This window comes from Gnatocerus cornutus, chromosome 7 (assembly GCF_029298725.1).
Source record: "Gnatocerus cornutus isolate USDA-ARS CGAHR chromosome 7, icGnaCorn1.1, whole genome shotgun sequence".
Lineage (NCBI taxonomy): Eukaryota > Metazoa > Arthropoda > Insecta > Coleoptera > Tenebrionidae > Gnatocerus > Gnatocerus cornutus.
The window spans coordinates 10,630,145-10,647,762 of NC_142239.1; the positions used below are offsets into that span (position 1 = coordinate 10,630,145).

Below are 17,618 nucleotides of genomic sequence, written 5' to 3' on the forward strand. Positions count from 1 at the left end.
AATTTTCTCCACTCGAGAAGCAACCAAAAATTTTCAAAATTTTTTCCCAAAATTCGTATTTCTGATGTTTTTGGCGCTATCGCAATGAAATTGGAAGAGTTTACTACTTTTAGCTTGCTCATTAAGTGTGCCAAGTTTTAAATTTTTCCCACAAAAAAACACAAATTTTAACAATTTTCTCCACTCGAAGCTACCAAAAATGTTCAACATTTTTTACCAAAATTCGTAATTTTGGTGTTTTTGGCGCCATCGCAATAAAATTTGGGGAGTTTACTACTTTTAGCTTGCTCATTAAGTGTGCCAAGTTTCAAAATTTTCTCACAAAAAATATAAATTTTAGAAATTTTCTCAACTTGGAGTAACCAAAAATTTTCAACTTTTTTACCAAAATTCAAAATGTTGGTGTTTTTGGCGATATTGCAATAAAATTTGGGGTGTTTACTACTTTTAGCATGCTTATTAAATGTGCCAATTTTCACAATTCTCCCGTAAAAAACACAAATTTTAGAAATTTTCTCAACTCAACAAAATTTTCAACATTTTTTTCCAAAATTCGTAATTTTGGTGTGTTTGACGCTATCGCAATGAAATTCGGAGAGTTAACTACTTTTAGCATTTATTTAGCATTTATTAAGTGTGCCAATTTACACAATTTTCCCGTAGAAAACACAAGCTTTAGAAATTTTAGTTCGCTCAAAAAATAAGCGAGATATTACATTTGCACACAGATTTAACCACGATTTAGCAAGTGTCCCGAAATGTGTTTCTCCGTTCACAACTCGTATTTTGCGTAACGAAGAAATTCCACAATCTCAAGCGTTATTTATGCGCCGGTACCTTTGTATTACCCATGCAAATAGACAAATGGTAGAAAGTTTAGTGGAGCTCGTCGAATTGCAGGCGTGGTGCTCGAAGAACACAGTTACCGAACAAAAACGAGAAAATCTTGCTCGTTTCCGTCATAAATGTTCGACGGGATCTGTTTTACGGAACCCATTCGTTGATCCCTTACAGCGTCGCAAACACTCATTACCGATGCAAATTGAAAATTTGTAGTACAATTCCTGCAATAAAAATGTAAATGGGACGGTTGCAACAGCACGTTTTCTTGCAGGAGACGCGCCCATGCACTTTTCGAACATAAATTCTCCCCACTCGAGTGACGCAAATTATTTGTTTTCCGGAAAAGCCAAATCAGCTGTGCAAACAACAACACGTCGCAAATCGCGGATGATATTAACCTTTACACTGCTCGGCCCGGAAAAATCCGCAAAATAATAATTCGCTCAAACTGCTCCGAGCGGATATATTCGCATTGATTAAGAAGTGGTCAACTGCTCAAAACGTAATTTTTTGATGACGCAAATATGGTTCTCTACCTCAGAGGAATACACAGTCACAAAAGCTTTCATTTTTTTAAATAATTTTTTTTTACCGTTCCCTGCTCAGAGCGTATATATCCGTCTACGACTAAAATTCATTTGAAATCTATTCCATGCATCTTTTTATCCACGCAGTTTAAAAGTAGATACGAACTAAAGGCCAGGTAATATCACCATAATAATCTGCTCTCATCTCAATGTTACCTTGTTTAATATATTGACGTTGTGGAAAATTAAAATCTCTATGAACATTTTTAAAACTAGTTAATCGGCCAAGTGCTCAAGACGTTAATATACGCTAAGGCAGAACACCGATCAACTGCTCGGAACGTATATTGTCGCAGGAGCTGACAAACCGCGCACAGTTACAAAATTTTCCAAAAAACATTGCGCAGTGAAAAGGTTAATCAACCGGAAATTATCCGGAGTTGTGTACGTGTAAACAGTTCCGGGCAAATTGGTGATTTTGATGCGATCGCGTTTAATAACTTACAGTTGTTTGCAGTCAACAGTCCTAAATCTCATTTGATCGAACGCTTGGGAGAAAAACAACGAGGAGGGATGCTCATTGGCTTACCTGGAAAAATGAGAAAATAATTAGTGTTATTATCTCAAACATTTAATTAGACGAGAATTTTGGAACTACTGCCCCATTACGTTTATTATAGTAATCAGAGAGATGTAAAGTTACGTGGGATTGAAGATTCGTTATCTGATCTTTTCGGTATTCTCGAATAAAAAATTAAATTGGGTTCGATCAATCCTTGCATCGAGGTAAAATAAACTCATAAATAATCGCAAAATTGGGTTAAATATCTGCTGGAAATACAATATGAACGGCTTCTTGTTAATTCAGTGATTTATGGCTCGAAAGGGGTGAGAGAACGGATATTTTTGTTTACTCCACCGTCACTCATCATTATTTATCCTTCAACTAGGTGGCCCTCGAAATTTTGTAGACTCGCTTTTTTCGTGGACCTTGCTTTTCCGTGGCGTTGGATATTAATTTGAAATTGTTTATTTGTTAGATTATGAAACAAAAAAGGCGAGTTTTACAGAATTCCGAGGGCCATTTTGTAAAATTTTAATTGTATTTTGTCATTTAACATTTAGTAAAGAAAGTTTTAAAATAACTTCATATTTTGTGTTTTTTGATTTTTGAAACTCTGATACAAATAACTACGCATGGCAAAATGAAGAATATTCTGAAAATTTTAGAAAAAAAAAACAGACTGAAAGGGTTAAAAAAAATAAACAACGGGCTTCGCTATTAAAAATTTAACAGTACTACGCAGAACATTCATAAATCAGACAGGCTGCGCCTTTAAAGGTTTCTGAGTCCATTGCAAATTCTATTACAATCAAAGAAAAAAAAATATACACACGGTGTAGTCTCAGATTTCAGCTATAATAATTATAAATGGGCTACAATAATAATTTATATTTTGGAACTCATTGTTTGGAAACGAACTATTTGTTTAAGCTTATTCATTCATAAATTGGTATTGACCAGAGGCTGAGCTCACCTAATTTCCTCGCTGACTGTCTTGTAATTTCGCCTAACTTCCCCTGATTTTCTTTTGATGTCGTCTAACTCCTGATTTTCAATTGATATCTTAATGTCTTAATATCTTAATGATTTTTTCTTATTGTCTAGTGATTTTTTATTGATGACATGACTTGTCAGAGATTAATACTTCTCAAAAATGGCTTACACTTAACTTCCTCTTATTTCCTCGCTAATTTTCCCTGATTTCGTCTAACATTCCCTGATTTTCTTATGATTTTGTCTGATTTTCCCTGGCTTCCTATTGATTGTCCCTGATGTACTAATGATTTTCCAATGATTTCGTCTAACTTTTTTTGACTTTTTTTATTTCGTCTAAGTTTCCTTGATTTCGTAACGAATTTCTCTGATTCATAGTAATTTATTAAGACTGATACATTGATTTCCCTGGAACATTAATCTCAGAAGCTAAATTTTTTAAAAATGGCGTACGCCAAACTTTCTTTTATTTCTCTGTATTTTCTTGTAATTTCGTCCAAATTCCCCTGATTTTTTTATGACTTCGTCTAACTTCCCCTGATATCCTTATGATTTCCTCTGATTTCCCTTTGATTGGCCTCTGATGTTCTAATATTTTTCCCTAATTTTCAAGTGATTTCTCATTAATTTTCCTGATTTTCTCGTGATTTTTCTGGGAGGTTAACCTCTCGGGTATCGCTAAAAAGGTTTATTTGCGCTCTTTCTTGAACTCATGCAATTACACAATAGATTCTCAGTTTTTAAAAAAAGACTGCTGTTGATAATTTTTGTTTATGACGACAGTTCAATTCATAGAATTCCACAGTAATTAAGGCGATTTCTAAGTTAGTGTCCGCTAAGTCATAAAATGGTTGGAACCCATGACAGGTCCACAGCTTCTCAAACGCAAAACCGACAGCAAAAAATTGAACAAATTTTGTAACTTCAATTATCCCAGATAACATCATTGCTACTTCAATATTCTATAAATATTCAATAAACGTAATGTTATAGTAATCAGAGAGATGTATAGTTGCGTGGGATTGAAGATTCGTTATCTGATCTTTTCGGTATTCTCGAATGAAAAATTAAATTGTGTTCGATCAATCCCTGCATCGAGGTGAAATAAACTCATAAATAATCGCAAAATTGGGTTAAATATCTGCTGGAAATACAATATGAACGGCTTCTTGTTAATTCAGTGATTTATAGCTCGAAAGGGGGGTGAGAGAACGGATATTTTTGTTTACTCCACCGTCACTCATCATTATTTATCCTTCAATTAAATATTCCCGAAACTTTAACTTCGATTTAATCGTGCGAATTCAATAAAGTGAGACGTCGGTCCCTTCGAACAGATGCAGGACAATTAAATTAACGGGAGCACATGCCCGAGGGTTGTCAAGGATCATTTCACAATGTGAATACCGAGAGCCAGTTTCGAAAACGCACATACACACAAAGATGCGGATTACAAGTCCAATTTCGCTCCGGTTTGTTACACGGAAGAATGGGCCGTTTTTCATGCAGAAAATGCTCGGTTTTGGGACGCTCCCAGTGACGAAAAATGAGATTAGAGGGTCAGTTTCTGACGTCACCAATATCATTGCCATGGAGACCGGACACCCCTTCCGGAAGCACAAACAATCTCACGTAAAAATGTGAAATGAAGAGACGTCTTTGGAGTCAATTCTCGATTCAATTAAAATCGAAAATGGTTGTCTTCCAGGCGGAAACAATCCGATTAAACAGCGCTTCGCCTAGAAATTATACTCATAATCAAAGTGCAATTCTCCGGGAATTAACTCCGAGTTAACTTTTCCCATTTTCCGGTGGATTGGTGGTATTAACAGCACGAATACTCATAAACTTTCCCGGAGAAAAATGCAAATGCGTAATTTGCCAGTGCAAATAATGCGGTGACAAACTACCATACTTCAGGCTCGATGACGTCGTAAATTCTCTTTTTCATCCATCGCAACGCGAAGGAATTCCTATCAGAGAATGATAGAAATGCACTTAAGACCATGATAACTCAATAAGCATGCGATCGTTACGTTTGATTGGTTCGCGATATGAGGGCGGATGTTTGAAATTTTTAATGAACGCACTTACACTTTGCTAAAAGTCGAGTTTCAATTAAGAGAGACGTTTCGTTTTACTGCCCACTTGAAGAGCGTCCATACATTTAAATTAGCTACTTAAATAAGTAGATACATTAGAGCGTTCTTTGTTTAAGAAGCAATTTCACGTTTTGGCGGTGTGTAGGCTCGTGCGATAAGAAATCAATTAAAAATGATGACGGATTGTCGGACAAATGCAGGTCACCGTACAGTTGCAACAGGAAATCACTTTAAATTCAAATGTCCTTCGGTCTGGATTAGGATTTATGAAATCGGCATTCTTTATCACAAGACAAATTGAAGACAATTAGTTTGCTGAAAGTGCTCTTTCATTTGACGAGATGGCGTTGTGTTCGTTTCATACCATGTGTTCATACCACACCGTGGCGTGTTTGGGCTGAATAAATTAAATCTGCACATTTACATAGAAAAAAAAAACAATTTTAATAAATTTGTTAGTGAAAAGATATAAAATTTTCTCATAGAAAACACAAATTTTAGAAATTTTCTCCATTCAACTAAAAATTTTCAGTATTTTTTAACAAAATTCGTAATTTTGGTGATTTTAAAGCTATTGCAATAAAATTTGGGGTGTTTATAATTTTTAGCTTGCCTATTAACTGTGGCAAGTTTCAAAATGGGGGGTTCCCATCGTAAATACAATTTTTAGAAATTTTCTTCACTAGAAACAACTAAAAATTTTCAGCATTTTTTCCCAAAATCGTAATTTTGGTGTTTTTGGCGGTATTGCAACAAAATTTGAGAAGTTTACTACTTTTAGCTTGCTTATTAAGTGTGCCGAGTTTCACAATTTTCCCGTGGGAAACACAAATTTTAGAAATTTTCTCAACTCAGAGCAACCAAAAATTTTCAACTTTTTTTCTCAAAATTCGTAATTTTGGTGTTTTTGGCGCTATCGCAATGAAAATTGGAGAGTTTATTACTTTAAGCTTGCTTATCAAGTGTGCCCAGTTTCACAATTTTCCCATAGAAAATACAAATTTTAGAAATTTTCTTCACTACAAGCAACCGAAAATTTTCAACATTTTTTCCCATAATTCGTAATTTTGGTATTTTTAACGCGATGGCAATGAAATTTGTGGAGTTTACTACTTTAAGCTTGCCCAGTTTGAAAATTCAAATGTCCTTCGTTCTGGATTAGGATTTATGCAATCGGCATTCTTTATCACAAGACAAACTGAAGACAATTAGTTTGCTGAAAGTGCTCTTTCATTTGACGAGATGGCGTTGTGTTCGTTTCATCCCACACCGATGTTATTTCGTGCCGTGTTTGCGCTAAATAAATTAAATTAAAAAAAGTTTCAAAACTTTCCCATAGAAAACACAAATTTTAGAAATTTTTTCCACTAGAAGCAACTAAAAATTTTCAACTTTTTTTCCCAAAATTCGTATTTCTGATGTTTTTGGCGCTATCGCAATGAAATTTGAGGAGTTTACTACTCTTAGCTTGGTTATTAAGTTTGCCAAGTTTCAAATTTTCCCCCCGGAAAACACAAATTTTAGAAATTTTCTCCACTGGGAGCAACAAAAAATTTTCAACATTTTTTCCCAAAATTCGTAATTTTGATGTTTTGAACTCTATTGCAATGAAGTTTGGGAAATTTACAATTTTTAGTTTGACTAGTAACTGTGCCAAGTTTCACAATTTTCCCATAAAAAACACAATTTTAGAAATTTTCTCCAATAGGAGCAACCAACATTTTTTTATATTTTTTAATAAAATTCGTATTTTTGGTATTTTATAACATTATTGCAATGAAATTCGAAGAGTATTTAGCTTGCTTATTATTTGTGGCAAGTTTCAAAATTTAGAAATTTTTTACACTAACAGCAACTAACAATTTTTAATATTTTTTAATAAAATTCGTAATTTTGGTGTTTTTAACGCTATTGCAATGGAATTTGGGGACTTTACTACTGATTAAGTGTGCCCAATTTCAAAATCAAATCACTTTAAATTCAAATTTCCTTCATTCTGGATTAGGATTTATAAAATCGGCATTCTTTATCCCAAGACAAATTGAAGACAATTAGTTTGCTGAAAGTGCTCTTTCATTTGACGAGATGGCGTTGTGTTCGTTTCATCCCACACCGATGTATTTCGTGGCGTGTTTGCGCTGAATAAATTAAATGTGCACATTTGCATAGAAAAAGGAAACAATTTTAATAAATCTGTTAGTGAAAAGTTGTTAATTGTTAAAAACAGTGTAGGTGCATGAACAAGTCATTTAGTTAAGTAAAACACACTCGGCTTATTTTATTACAACACCCACTGGAGGAGCTATTTTAATGAAACCGTAATTTATGTCTCACATGGCCTGGCACGTTATTAGGTGTAAAACAGGGAGAATAAGGTTGGCGGCATTGTGCGCAGAAATATTGAAAAAAATGCCCCTGATCCGTGTCTGCAATTTGCACAAAATGCAAATCCGATCGTCGCGTGTGCGAAACAACTCGTTCCCTCGGTGTAATTTTCACCACATGTGTCCAAGAACAAGATTTTACACTTTCATTACCCATTTTTGCATATCGAAACCAGACACGCCAAGTAAAATGACATTTTCGAAGAAAAATTCCATGAATCGCTCCTAATTCACCCTTTTCACTGCCCACACCTGTCCCGTTTTTGGCCTAATTTGACGGGCATTCCAGGCTCGGTTGCACACTCCATTCAAAGCAGGACCCTCGTTCATTGTCCAGTCTCGTGCTGTAATCTGAATAGGCCTTTATTATCTCCCCATAAATCAAAGCCGCAGAAAATGCAGTCATAATTTAATTTGACTATTCTTTAATTCCTGAATGCGAAGGGAAAAAAAGGATGTGTCTGCTTTTTGTCGGACGAGTGTTGAAGCAATTCTTCACCTTTTTTTTTAAGCCCATTCGGGCGCAAAACAAACAGAATTAAATTGCCCCCTAATGGAAGGGGTGGTCAATAACGAAGCGATAGGGATCGGTTACACTGGTAATTGCCATTCATTGAAGAATCGACGGTTATATTTGGATAGTCCGGTTCGAACAATTTACAGTATTGCCGCAATCATAATCCAAACTCATTATTAGCCATAAAAATTTTACAACTATAAGCCTGCGATTGCATCTTGATGACCTTTGATATGTCTTAATGGACCATTTAGCTACCAGTTAATGGCTTGACATTTTTTCGACTAACTAACGATTGATCTAATTTGCGTCACTTTTTCTCGACATCCCTGTATATGCTAGTAAACCGATGTAATTTAGCTCCGGAGTGCTTGCAGGATGCCATACGTTCTTGTCCTGGTTAGGGCGAGCAGCGTGAAATAATTGGCACATTCCGAAGACGTCGTTGCTCCGATTCTGTCTCGTGACATAAAATGTCCATCTTCGGGTCAAGCGAGTACCGTTAATTTTGATCAGAGGCTGGTACCATGCGAAAACGGACTATGAAACTCACCATTTTCGCCGGACGGCCTTGGGAGTAAATAGGCATATCGTGTCAGCTCTCGTTTTAGCAAAAAAAACTGATTATAAGCATACCAGAGATGTTTTTGTTAGATATTTAGATGAATGGAGTGTTGCTGGAGGCTGCGTAAGATTTGTGATAGGAGAATTTACGTCATCATTATAGATGATGTTGGCTAAAAATATTTCTCAATTAAATCGGAGGAGAGCGAAATTTAGGTAAAAACTCATCATGTTTTCCCTTCATTTTTTCCTAATTGGAGCACCACGACTTCGTGCCGCATTCTCTTGCCACTCCACCAAACACAACCTCTGTCCTGACTGCTTTGCGTAATCAAGCAATAATACAATAATTTTTTTAATTAGCTCGTTACACAGACCCGATCTCATTTGCTCGAACGGGTTTCGATACCAAGATAAAAGTCTGCGTAGTACCGGAAACGTGAATGCACCAAGGTTGGCCGGAGTGGTACTTTGTATTGCAGAATGAAATACAACTGTCACCGCCTACCCACAAAGTCGCTTTATTTGACTAGTACCTAAAAAATTGGACAACACTCAAACTTATTGAACACTGTGGAATAAAAATGTTTTTTTCAGGATCCGGGAGAAATTGGCAATTTTTTCATTAAACTTTCTATTTGGTTCTGCAGATTGTACATTTTTTTAATTAGGACTATAATTTTACAGAATTTCTTAGTTTAAAGCTCTAATTTAGACAGATAAAATTGTGGAATTCCACCTCTACAGGGCGAATATTTAAAAATATTTATTCCAGGATCAACAAGAAATTGGCAATTTTTTTATTGAACTTTATATTTTGTTTTTTAAATTGGATATTTTTTTAATTAAAAAGTCCAAATTTTTAGAATTTATTAGTTTAGATCTCTGATTTAGACAGACCAAATTGTAGAATTCCAACTCTACAAGGCAAAAGTTTATAAATATTTATTCCAGGATCAGGGAGAAATTGGCAATTTTTTCATTAAACTTTCTATTTTGTTCGGTAAATTGGATATTTTTTGAATTAAAAAGTCTAAATTTTCAGAATTCATTTGTTTAGACTTCTTATTTGAACAGACTATATTGTGGAATTCCAACTCTACAAGGCGAAAATTTAAAAATATTTATTCCAGGATCAAGGAGAAATTGGCAATTTTTTCATTAAACTTTCTATTTTGTTCGGTAAATTGGATATTTTTTGAACTAAAAAGTCCAAATTTTCAGAATTTATTAGTTTAGACTTCTAATTTGAAGAGACTATATTGTGGAATTCCAACTCTGCAAGGGGAAAATTTAAAAATATTTATTCCAGGATCCGCGAGAAATTGACAATTTTTCCATTAAACTTTCTATTTTGTTTTGTAAATTTGACATTTTCTGAATTAAAAAGTCCAAATTTTCAGAATTTATTAGTTTAGATCTCTGATTTAGACAGACCAAATTGTAGAATTCCAACTCTACAGGGCAAAAATTTAAAAATATTTATTCCAGGATCAGAAAGAAATTGGCAATTTTTTCATTAAACTTTCTATTTTGTTCTGTAAATTAGATATTTTTAGAATTGAAAAGTCTAAATTTTCAGAATTTATTAGTTTAGACCTCTGATTTAGACAGACCAAATTGTGGAATTTCAACTCTACACTCTACAGGGCAAAAATTTAAAAATATTTATTCCAGGATCAGGGAGAAATTGGCAATTTTTTCATTAAACTTTCTATTTTGTTCGGTAAATTGGACATTTTTTGGATTAAAAAGTCCAAATTTTCAAAATTTATTAGTTTAGACCTCTGATTTAGACAGAACAAATTGTGAAATTTCAACTCTACAGGCCAAAAATTTAAAAATATTTATTCCAGGATCCGCGAGAAATTGTCAATTTTTCCATTAAACTTTCTATTTTGTTTTGTAAATTAGACATTTTCTGAATTAAAAAATCCAAATTTTCAGAATTTATTAGTTTAGATCTCTGATTTAGACAGACCAAATTGTAGAATTCCAACTCTACAGGGCAACAATTTAAAAATATTTATTCCAGGATCCGCGAGAAATTGGCAATTTTTTCATTAAACTTTCTATTTTGTTCTGTAAATTAGATATTTTTAAAATTAAAAAGTCTAAATTTTCAGAATTTATTAGTTTAGACCTCTGATTTACACAGACCAAATTGTAGAATTCCAACTCTACAGGGCAAAAATTTAAAAATATTTATTCCAGGATCAGAGAGAAATTGGCAATTTTTTCATTAAACTTTCTATTTTGTTCTGTAAATTAGATATTTTTTGAATTAAAAAGTCCAAATTTTCAGAATTTATTAGTTTAGACCTCTGATTTAGACAGACCAAATTGTGGAATTCCTACTGTACAGAGCGAAAATTTAAAAATATTTATTCCAAGATCAGAGAGAAATTGGCAATTTTTACATTAAATTTTCTATTTTGTTCTGTAAATTAGATATTTTTTGAATTAAAAAGTCCAAATTTTCAGAATTTATTAGTTTAGACCTCTGATTTAGACAGACCAAATTGTAGAATTCCAACTCTACAGGGCAACAATTTAAAAATATTTATTCCAGGATCAGAGAGAAATTGGCAATTTTTTCATTAAACTTTCTATTTTGTTCTCTAAATTGGACATTTTTTTAATTAAAGAGTCCAAATTTTCCGAATTTATTAGCTTAGGTCTCTGATTTAGACAAGCCAAATTGTGGAATTCTAACTCTACAGGGCGAAAATTAAAAAATATTTATTCCAGAATCAAGGAGAAATTCGCAATTTTTTACTAAACTTTTTTTCCAAAATTTTTTCAAAAGCCAGGATCGGACTACGCATATGTTAGTATGTTCCCCTGAAGTTTTAGCGAGATCGTCCCACATTTTCCGACTTCCTTATTACTGATTAGGGTCGTAAATATAAGTGTCTACTATAACAAAGAGGTTTCTCGTTTTGGAATTATGCACACTCTCACTAGGAAGTTGCTGGCGTACGCCCAACCTATATTTTAACCAGGAAAGATTTGCACCTTTCATTCTCCATTTTTACCGAAATTGGAATAAACCTCCAGACGCAGAAAACATTAAGATGATCTTTTACCTTTTGAGCCGATTTAGTCCCTCTCATTGCCTTTCATATCCTGCAAAGGCGAGTATTTTCCGCGCGCATAATTTTATGCAAACGACTTAATTTCTATTCTCGTTCTTGAATTGATACGAATTGGAGTGAATTAGTAAGACAGTTCTTTAAGCACATAACGGAATAAATTTTCTTCTCATTAAAACTTGCTGGCTGAGTCAAGATGGTCCGACGCGTGTGACGCTTCCATTCCTGCTGGCGGGTTATTACAAACCACCGTTTCTTATCAACAGCGGAGATTGTATTTTATAATGGAAGTAGTTTCCTGAAAGCCGATAAAATCTAAAGGAGAGGATCACGATGTGGATAACAAGTCCTGTTACAATTAATAAAAAAGCAGCGAGTTCCACCCCCTTGAGTCCTTCGGCGCAAATATTTATAGGTATGGGAGTGCAAAGGTCTTTTACCACAATCATAAAAATTACCACGACCTTGAGGTATTGCCGCTGCGTATGTACAAGTTTCTCATACACATTTTTTCCTTGGAACACTTTATGGCGTTTGTGCGACTCCAATATCGATATGCACGGAACAATTTTTTAGATAGCGGCAACAAAGTATACACAGATGTCTGATAAATTTCCTGCGAGGCACACAGTACCGTCTTTGATGCTTTTTTTTTCGACGACGAGGACTTCCTGCTGGTTTTCCAGGCGTGACGGTCAAATATTCGAAAATTTGCGTTGGTGCCCCCGAAGGAATCGTTTAATTTTTGCGCAATTTCTCCGTGAAATGAAGAAATAAAACATCTCACGGCTCAGTTCTTCTGTCCCACATATCCGATGGCTTCCTAGCCATTACCGCAACATTCCAGACTACTTCGTGTGGAAAATACGACCATTCGAGCATCACAGTATGTTCCAATAGAACTAATTAAATAATATTGCGAGGTGATTAAAGCGGATGTCATCCACGACCGCGAATTTTAATTAAATCCAAAAGGACAATCAAAAAATTAATCACGGGAGAAGAAAATTGAAATTGGTTCGGTTTCATTACTTGAATTCCAACTTTGCTCGTTATTAAAGTGTTTCAGACTTTTTGAAATGATAACTACCTTGGTAATTTATTCATATTGCAACAGCCAAAGTGGGAGGACTAGACTAGGATAATCAAAGTAAAATACGGACCAATCTGGAAAGTGGACGGATTGTCTGGAAAGCAATTTCGAAATTTTATTACCACTCGTTAAACTCGGATTATTTTTATACAGTGGAGACTCGAAAATCAAGGGCTTTTACGGCGATTACAGTCACACGTGCTTAAGCATTTACTAGTTTTACCAAATTGTAAAATTCTCTACAGGGCGAAAATTTTAAAATGTTTATTTCAGGATCCGGGAAAAATTCGCATTTTTTTTCCTTAAACTTTCTATTTTGTTCTGTAAATTGGACATTTTTTTAATTAGCAAAGTCAAAATTCTCTGAATTTATTAGTTTAAATATATGGATTAGACACACCAAATTGTGGCCTTCCAACTCTACAGGGCGAAAATTTAAAAATTTTTATTTCAGAATCAGGGAGAAATTAGCAATTTTTCATTAAACTTTCAATTTTGTTCTGTAAATTAAACATTTTTTTTTTAATTAAAAAGTCAAAATTTTCGGAATTTATTAGTTTAAATCTTTGGTTTAGACAGACCAAATTGTGGTGGAATTCCAACTCTATAGGTCGAAAATTTAAAATGTTTCCGGATAAATTGGCATTTTTTTCAATTAAACTTTCTATTTTGTTCTGTAAATTGGACATTTTTTTTAATTAGAGAGTCAAAATTTTTAGAATTTATTAGTTTAAATATTTGGTTTAGACACACCAAATTGTAGCATTTCAACTCTACAGCACAAAAATTTAAAAATATTTATTTCAGTATCAGAGAAAAATTGGCAATTTTTTCATTAAACTTTCTATTTTGTTCTGTAATTTTTTTAATTAGAAAGCCAAAATTTTCGGAATTTATTAGTTTAAATCTTTGGTTTAGACAGACCAAACTGAGGAATTTCAACTCTACAGGGCGAAAATTTTAAAATGTTTATTTCAGGATCCGGGAAAAATTCGGATTTTTTTTCATTAAACTTTCTATTTTGTTCTGTAAATTGGACATTTTTTTAATTAGCAAGTCAAAATTCTCTGAATTTATTAGTTTAAATATATGGATTAGACACACCAAATTGTGGCATTCCAACTCTACAGGGCGAAAATTTAAAAATATTTATTTAGCAAATTAGCAATTTTTTCATTAAACTTTCAATTTTGTTCTGTAAATTAAACATTTTTTTTTTATTAAAAAGTCAAAATCCTCTGAATTTATTAGTTTAGACCTCTGATTTAGACAGAATAAATTGTGGAATTTCAACTCTACAGGCCAAAAATTTAAAAATATTTATTCCAGAATCAGGGAGAAATTAGCAATTTTTTCATTAAACTTTCAATTTTGTTCTGTAAATTAAACATTTTTTTTTTAATTAAAAAGTCAAAATTTTCGGAATTTATTAGTTTAAACCTTTGATTTAGACAGATCAAATTGTGGTGGAATTCCAACTCTGGGGTCAAAAATTTAAAAATGTTTATTCCAGGATCCGGGATAAATTGGCATTTTTTTCAATTAAACTTTCTATTTTGTTCTGTAAATAGGACATTTTTTTAATTAGAGAGTCAAATTTTTTAGAATTTATTAGTTTAAATCTTTGGTTTAGACACACCAAATTGTAGCATTCCAACTCTACAGGACAAAAATTTAAAAATATTTATTTCAGTATCAGAGAAAAATTGACAATTTTTTCATTAAACTTTCTATTTTGTTCTGTAATTTTTTTAATTAGAAAGTCAAAGTTTTCGGAATTTATTAGTTTAAATCTTTGGTTTAGACAAACCAAACTGAAGAATTTCAACTCTACAGGGCGAAAATTTTAAAATGTTTATTTCAGGATCCGGGAAAAATTCGCATTTTTTTTCATTAAACTTTCTATTTTGTTCTGTAAATTAGACGTTTTTTGAATTAGAAAGTCTAAAATTTTAGAAAGTATTAGTTTAGATCTGTGATTTAGACAGTCCAAACTGTGGAAATCCAACTCTACAGGACGTAGAGCAATAAAATTAGAGTAATTGCTGGTAACATAGTTCAAATAATTTCAATTATTTGCCCTTCCAGGCATTTTTAAATTTTCGTTAAATTTTCGCTCTGTAGAGTTGGAATTCCACAATTTGGCCTGTCTAAATCAGACCTCCAAACAAATAAATTCGAAAATTTCGACTCTCTAATAACTTTAGATCAACCCAACAGTATATGCGTAGTCCGACCATGCCTTTTTGAAAAAAATTTCGAAAAAAAGAAACTGTACGTGATCTCGACAGAAACGGCCGTTTATATGAATGATTCATTTGCTTTTGACGAGCCCCTGAATTCGTTACGTTGCGCGTTTGTTTTACTTAAAATATTCACCAGAGTGGAGTTCAGGGAAGTCGTTAAATAAAGAGTTGGTGGACGCTGAGGGACCTTCATTTCTATGACAATGTATGAAATCAGTACCACCCACAGACGGAGTTTCATTGTTGAAAACTCCCTTGGAGACTGCCGCAATAACACAAGTTATAGCCTAAAATAAAAACGCGCCGAAAAACGGTTTTTATCGTAGCGTTTTCCAAAATCCGAGGCTGCAAAAGTTCGTTTTCTAAGACACAATAATAGGCAATAAAATTACGTATTAAATGTCACAATAATATGTGGTACTTTACGACAGGAATCATAAATGGTTGGTGCCCTAATATGAGCATTTTGTCGAAAGGACACTACATGCATGTAAGAAATACGATGGAGTTGAATTTTACGACTCAACTTTGTGGGCGTTTCCTTTATTTTCTTATTGTTTGTACGGGTATAATATAAATTTTCGTTCTTTCAAATTTCCCTATCATGACCCTCGCCACAAAACCAGCAAACCAAGCAAAATTTAATGAGATTTGAGCGAAGCTATCAGTTCATCATCTTCCACAAGTCATTCGGATGCACGTTGCATATGCAGATGCCCACTGACGCAAATTATTCAAACGTAGATGTAACAATAGTGCATTGTCGGTGGTTTCAGATATGCATAATAGCACCAACAATAATTAAAAAGTGCCGCCTCCAGTTACTCATTAACTTTATCTGTAAATTGGTGGAGTGTTGAGTGAAATTCAATAAAGGAAACGATTGGAAACTTCAATTCTTGGAAGGTACAAATAACTAGTTCACACGTAGAGGTGCATAAACACTGTGTTTATTTAATAACATGTTTTGTTGGTGGTAAACACGATTGGCGTCAGTAAAAATGGTACTTAAGGAACCACAAGGTCTTTTTTCCGATTGTTACGACAAAGGCGAATAGGTCAGTCTGTAACGATGGAGTTAATGGCTCTCTGAAAGTAAAATTGAATTTCAATCTTTGGGAAATTTTATGACTAGCAGATACGAGTTTTTAGATTAGAGAACAGTTATTTTAGAATCTAATAAATAAGTAAATTCAATGACTGATTAGTTTTAAAAACGTTATTGCCTTATACAGTGTCTCCCAGAACTTAGGGCAAGGGAGAGTGCCGACAGCAATACAGATGGTAAATTTCAAAACAAAAATTGACTAAGTTTAATAGTATTCAAGAACTGATAAAAAGTTAACAACCAATCCCAAAAGCTTGTTCGAGAAGTGGAGTAAAAGGCCATCCCAATTTCCTAGGCAACGAGACTCTAATATTCATCTGACCAATGGATGATAGTATGTGTCCATAGTTACAAATTTTCAAATTCTGATCAGCTTCAGGATTGGCTACAGTTTTTTTCTCTTATCTCGGGTATTTTTGGAGTTAAAAAATTATAGTTTCGAAATTTTGGTTCAGAATTGTTGCCTCCATAAGCCCTTTTTCTATGGGGCGCAAGTTCTGGGACACCCTGTAGATGCAAAATATAAGAAAAAAAAACTGTAAAAAATAGAAAAACCGGCGATTCCAGTGACAGTAGCGAGCACAGAATATTAATGCTCAAACATAACTGTTTGAAGGAATATTTACAAGAAAATTTGGTCAGTTTGAATACGTAATTTTCGCAATGTGTCATGAATATTGTTCTCACTTCCTAAAACTTGTTCTCTTCAAATAAAAGTCTCTAGCTAGTTAAAAGTCTAGCAATGACTAATTCATAAGTTTATATTCATATTACGCTCGCAAATAAACCAGATTCATGTCGTCTCCTAAATATGGTCATAACCCAGCTCTCACTCCAACAGACCAAATCCGCTGATTCGCATTCGCAAAAAGGCCAATGTGGGCTAACATGACAGAATTACGAAACCTGGTCAGATTAACGACGTGTAAAACAAATCAATAAAGAATTTTATATCCATTTAACACGTCCAGGGCCACACACTGACATAATGGTCCACCTACTCATCCTAACTAACCTGACAACAAATCTTCCTCTGACTGGTGGCGTCGGCCCTTCTTGGCTTTTCCTGCTACGTCCATTGATGGTGATTGAAGCGTTCTGCAGGACCATTTCGGCATTTTAATGATTAAGACCACTCCCGTTTTCGAGAACACGCGGTGTGATTTGGAGAAAAATTCGAGCGCATCCAAGAATGAGACACTTTCACTCGCACCGGTCGAATTAGAAGCCGAGAATTAATTACATGGTCAGACGACCCATGCAATTACCACCCACGCACTCGGCACTTTTCGAAAACGCCCACGGAGAGACCAAAATCGGGCGAAAACAGTGGCTATTAATGAACCTACACGATCGCAAGACAGCAGGAGACTAACTAAATAAAGTGACTCAATACGCACACTGATCGGACGAGGAGATCGCTGCTCCTGCTGCTGCACCAACTGGAGCTTTTTAATTCCGATGAGTGGCTGCACACGACTTGTTTCTGGAGACGGGAAGTCTGTCGCTGCAGCCGTCGCGGCGCCACGGTGAGCCAAAGGGTTGCTCGATATGAGGGCACCCTTATATTTAAATCGTTCG

General features: G+C 34.2%; 1 protein-coding gene across 2 annotated transcripts in view; it reads right to left on the reverse strand.

Moving 5' to 3' along the window:
• Positions 1-17,618, reverse strand: part of RapGAP1 (Rap GTPase activating protein 1) — a 119,504-nt gene that overhangs the window by 89,518 nt on the left and 12,368 nt on the right. Inside the window, exon 1 of one of the 2 annotated variants that reach the window (XM_088040632.1) lies at positions 17,053-17,466. The exons of the other annotated variant lie outside the window; for it this stretch is intronic. Within the exon in view, the coding sequence (XP_087896758.1) occupies positions 17,053-17,147 (95 nt within the window). The 5' untranslated portion in view covers positions 17,148-17,466. Of the gene's footprint in view, positions 1-17,052; positions 17,467-17,618 lie in introns of those variants that run through there. 2 annotated transcript variants of the gene reach the window in all.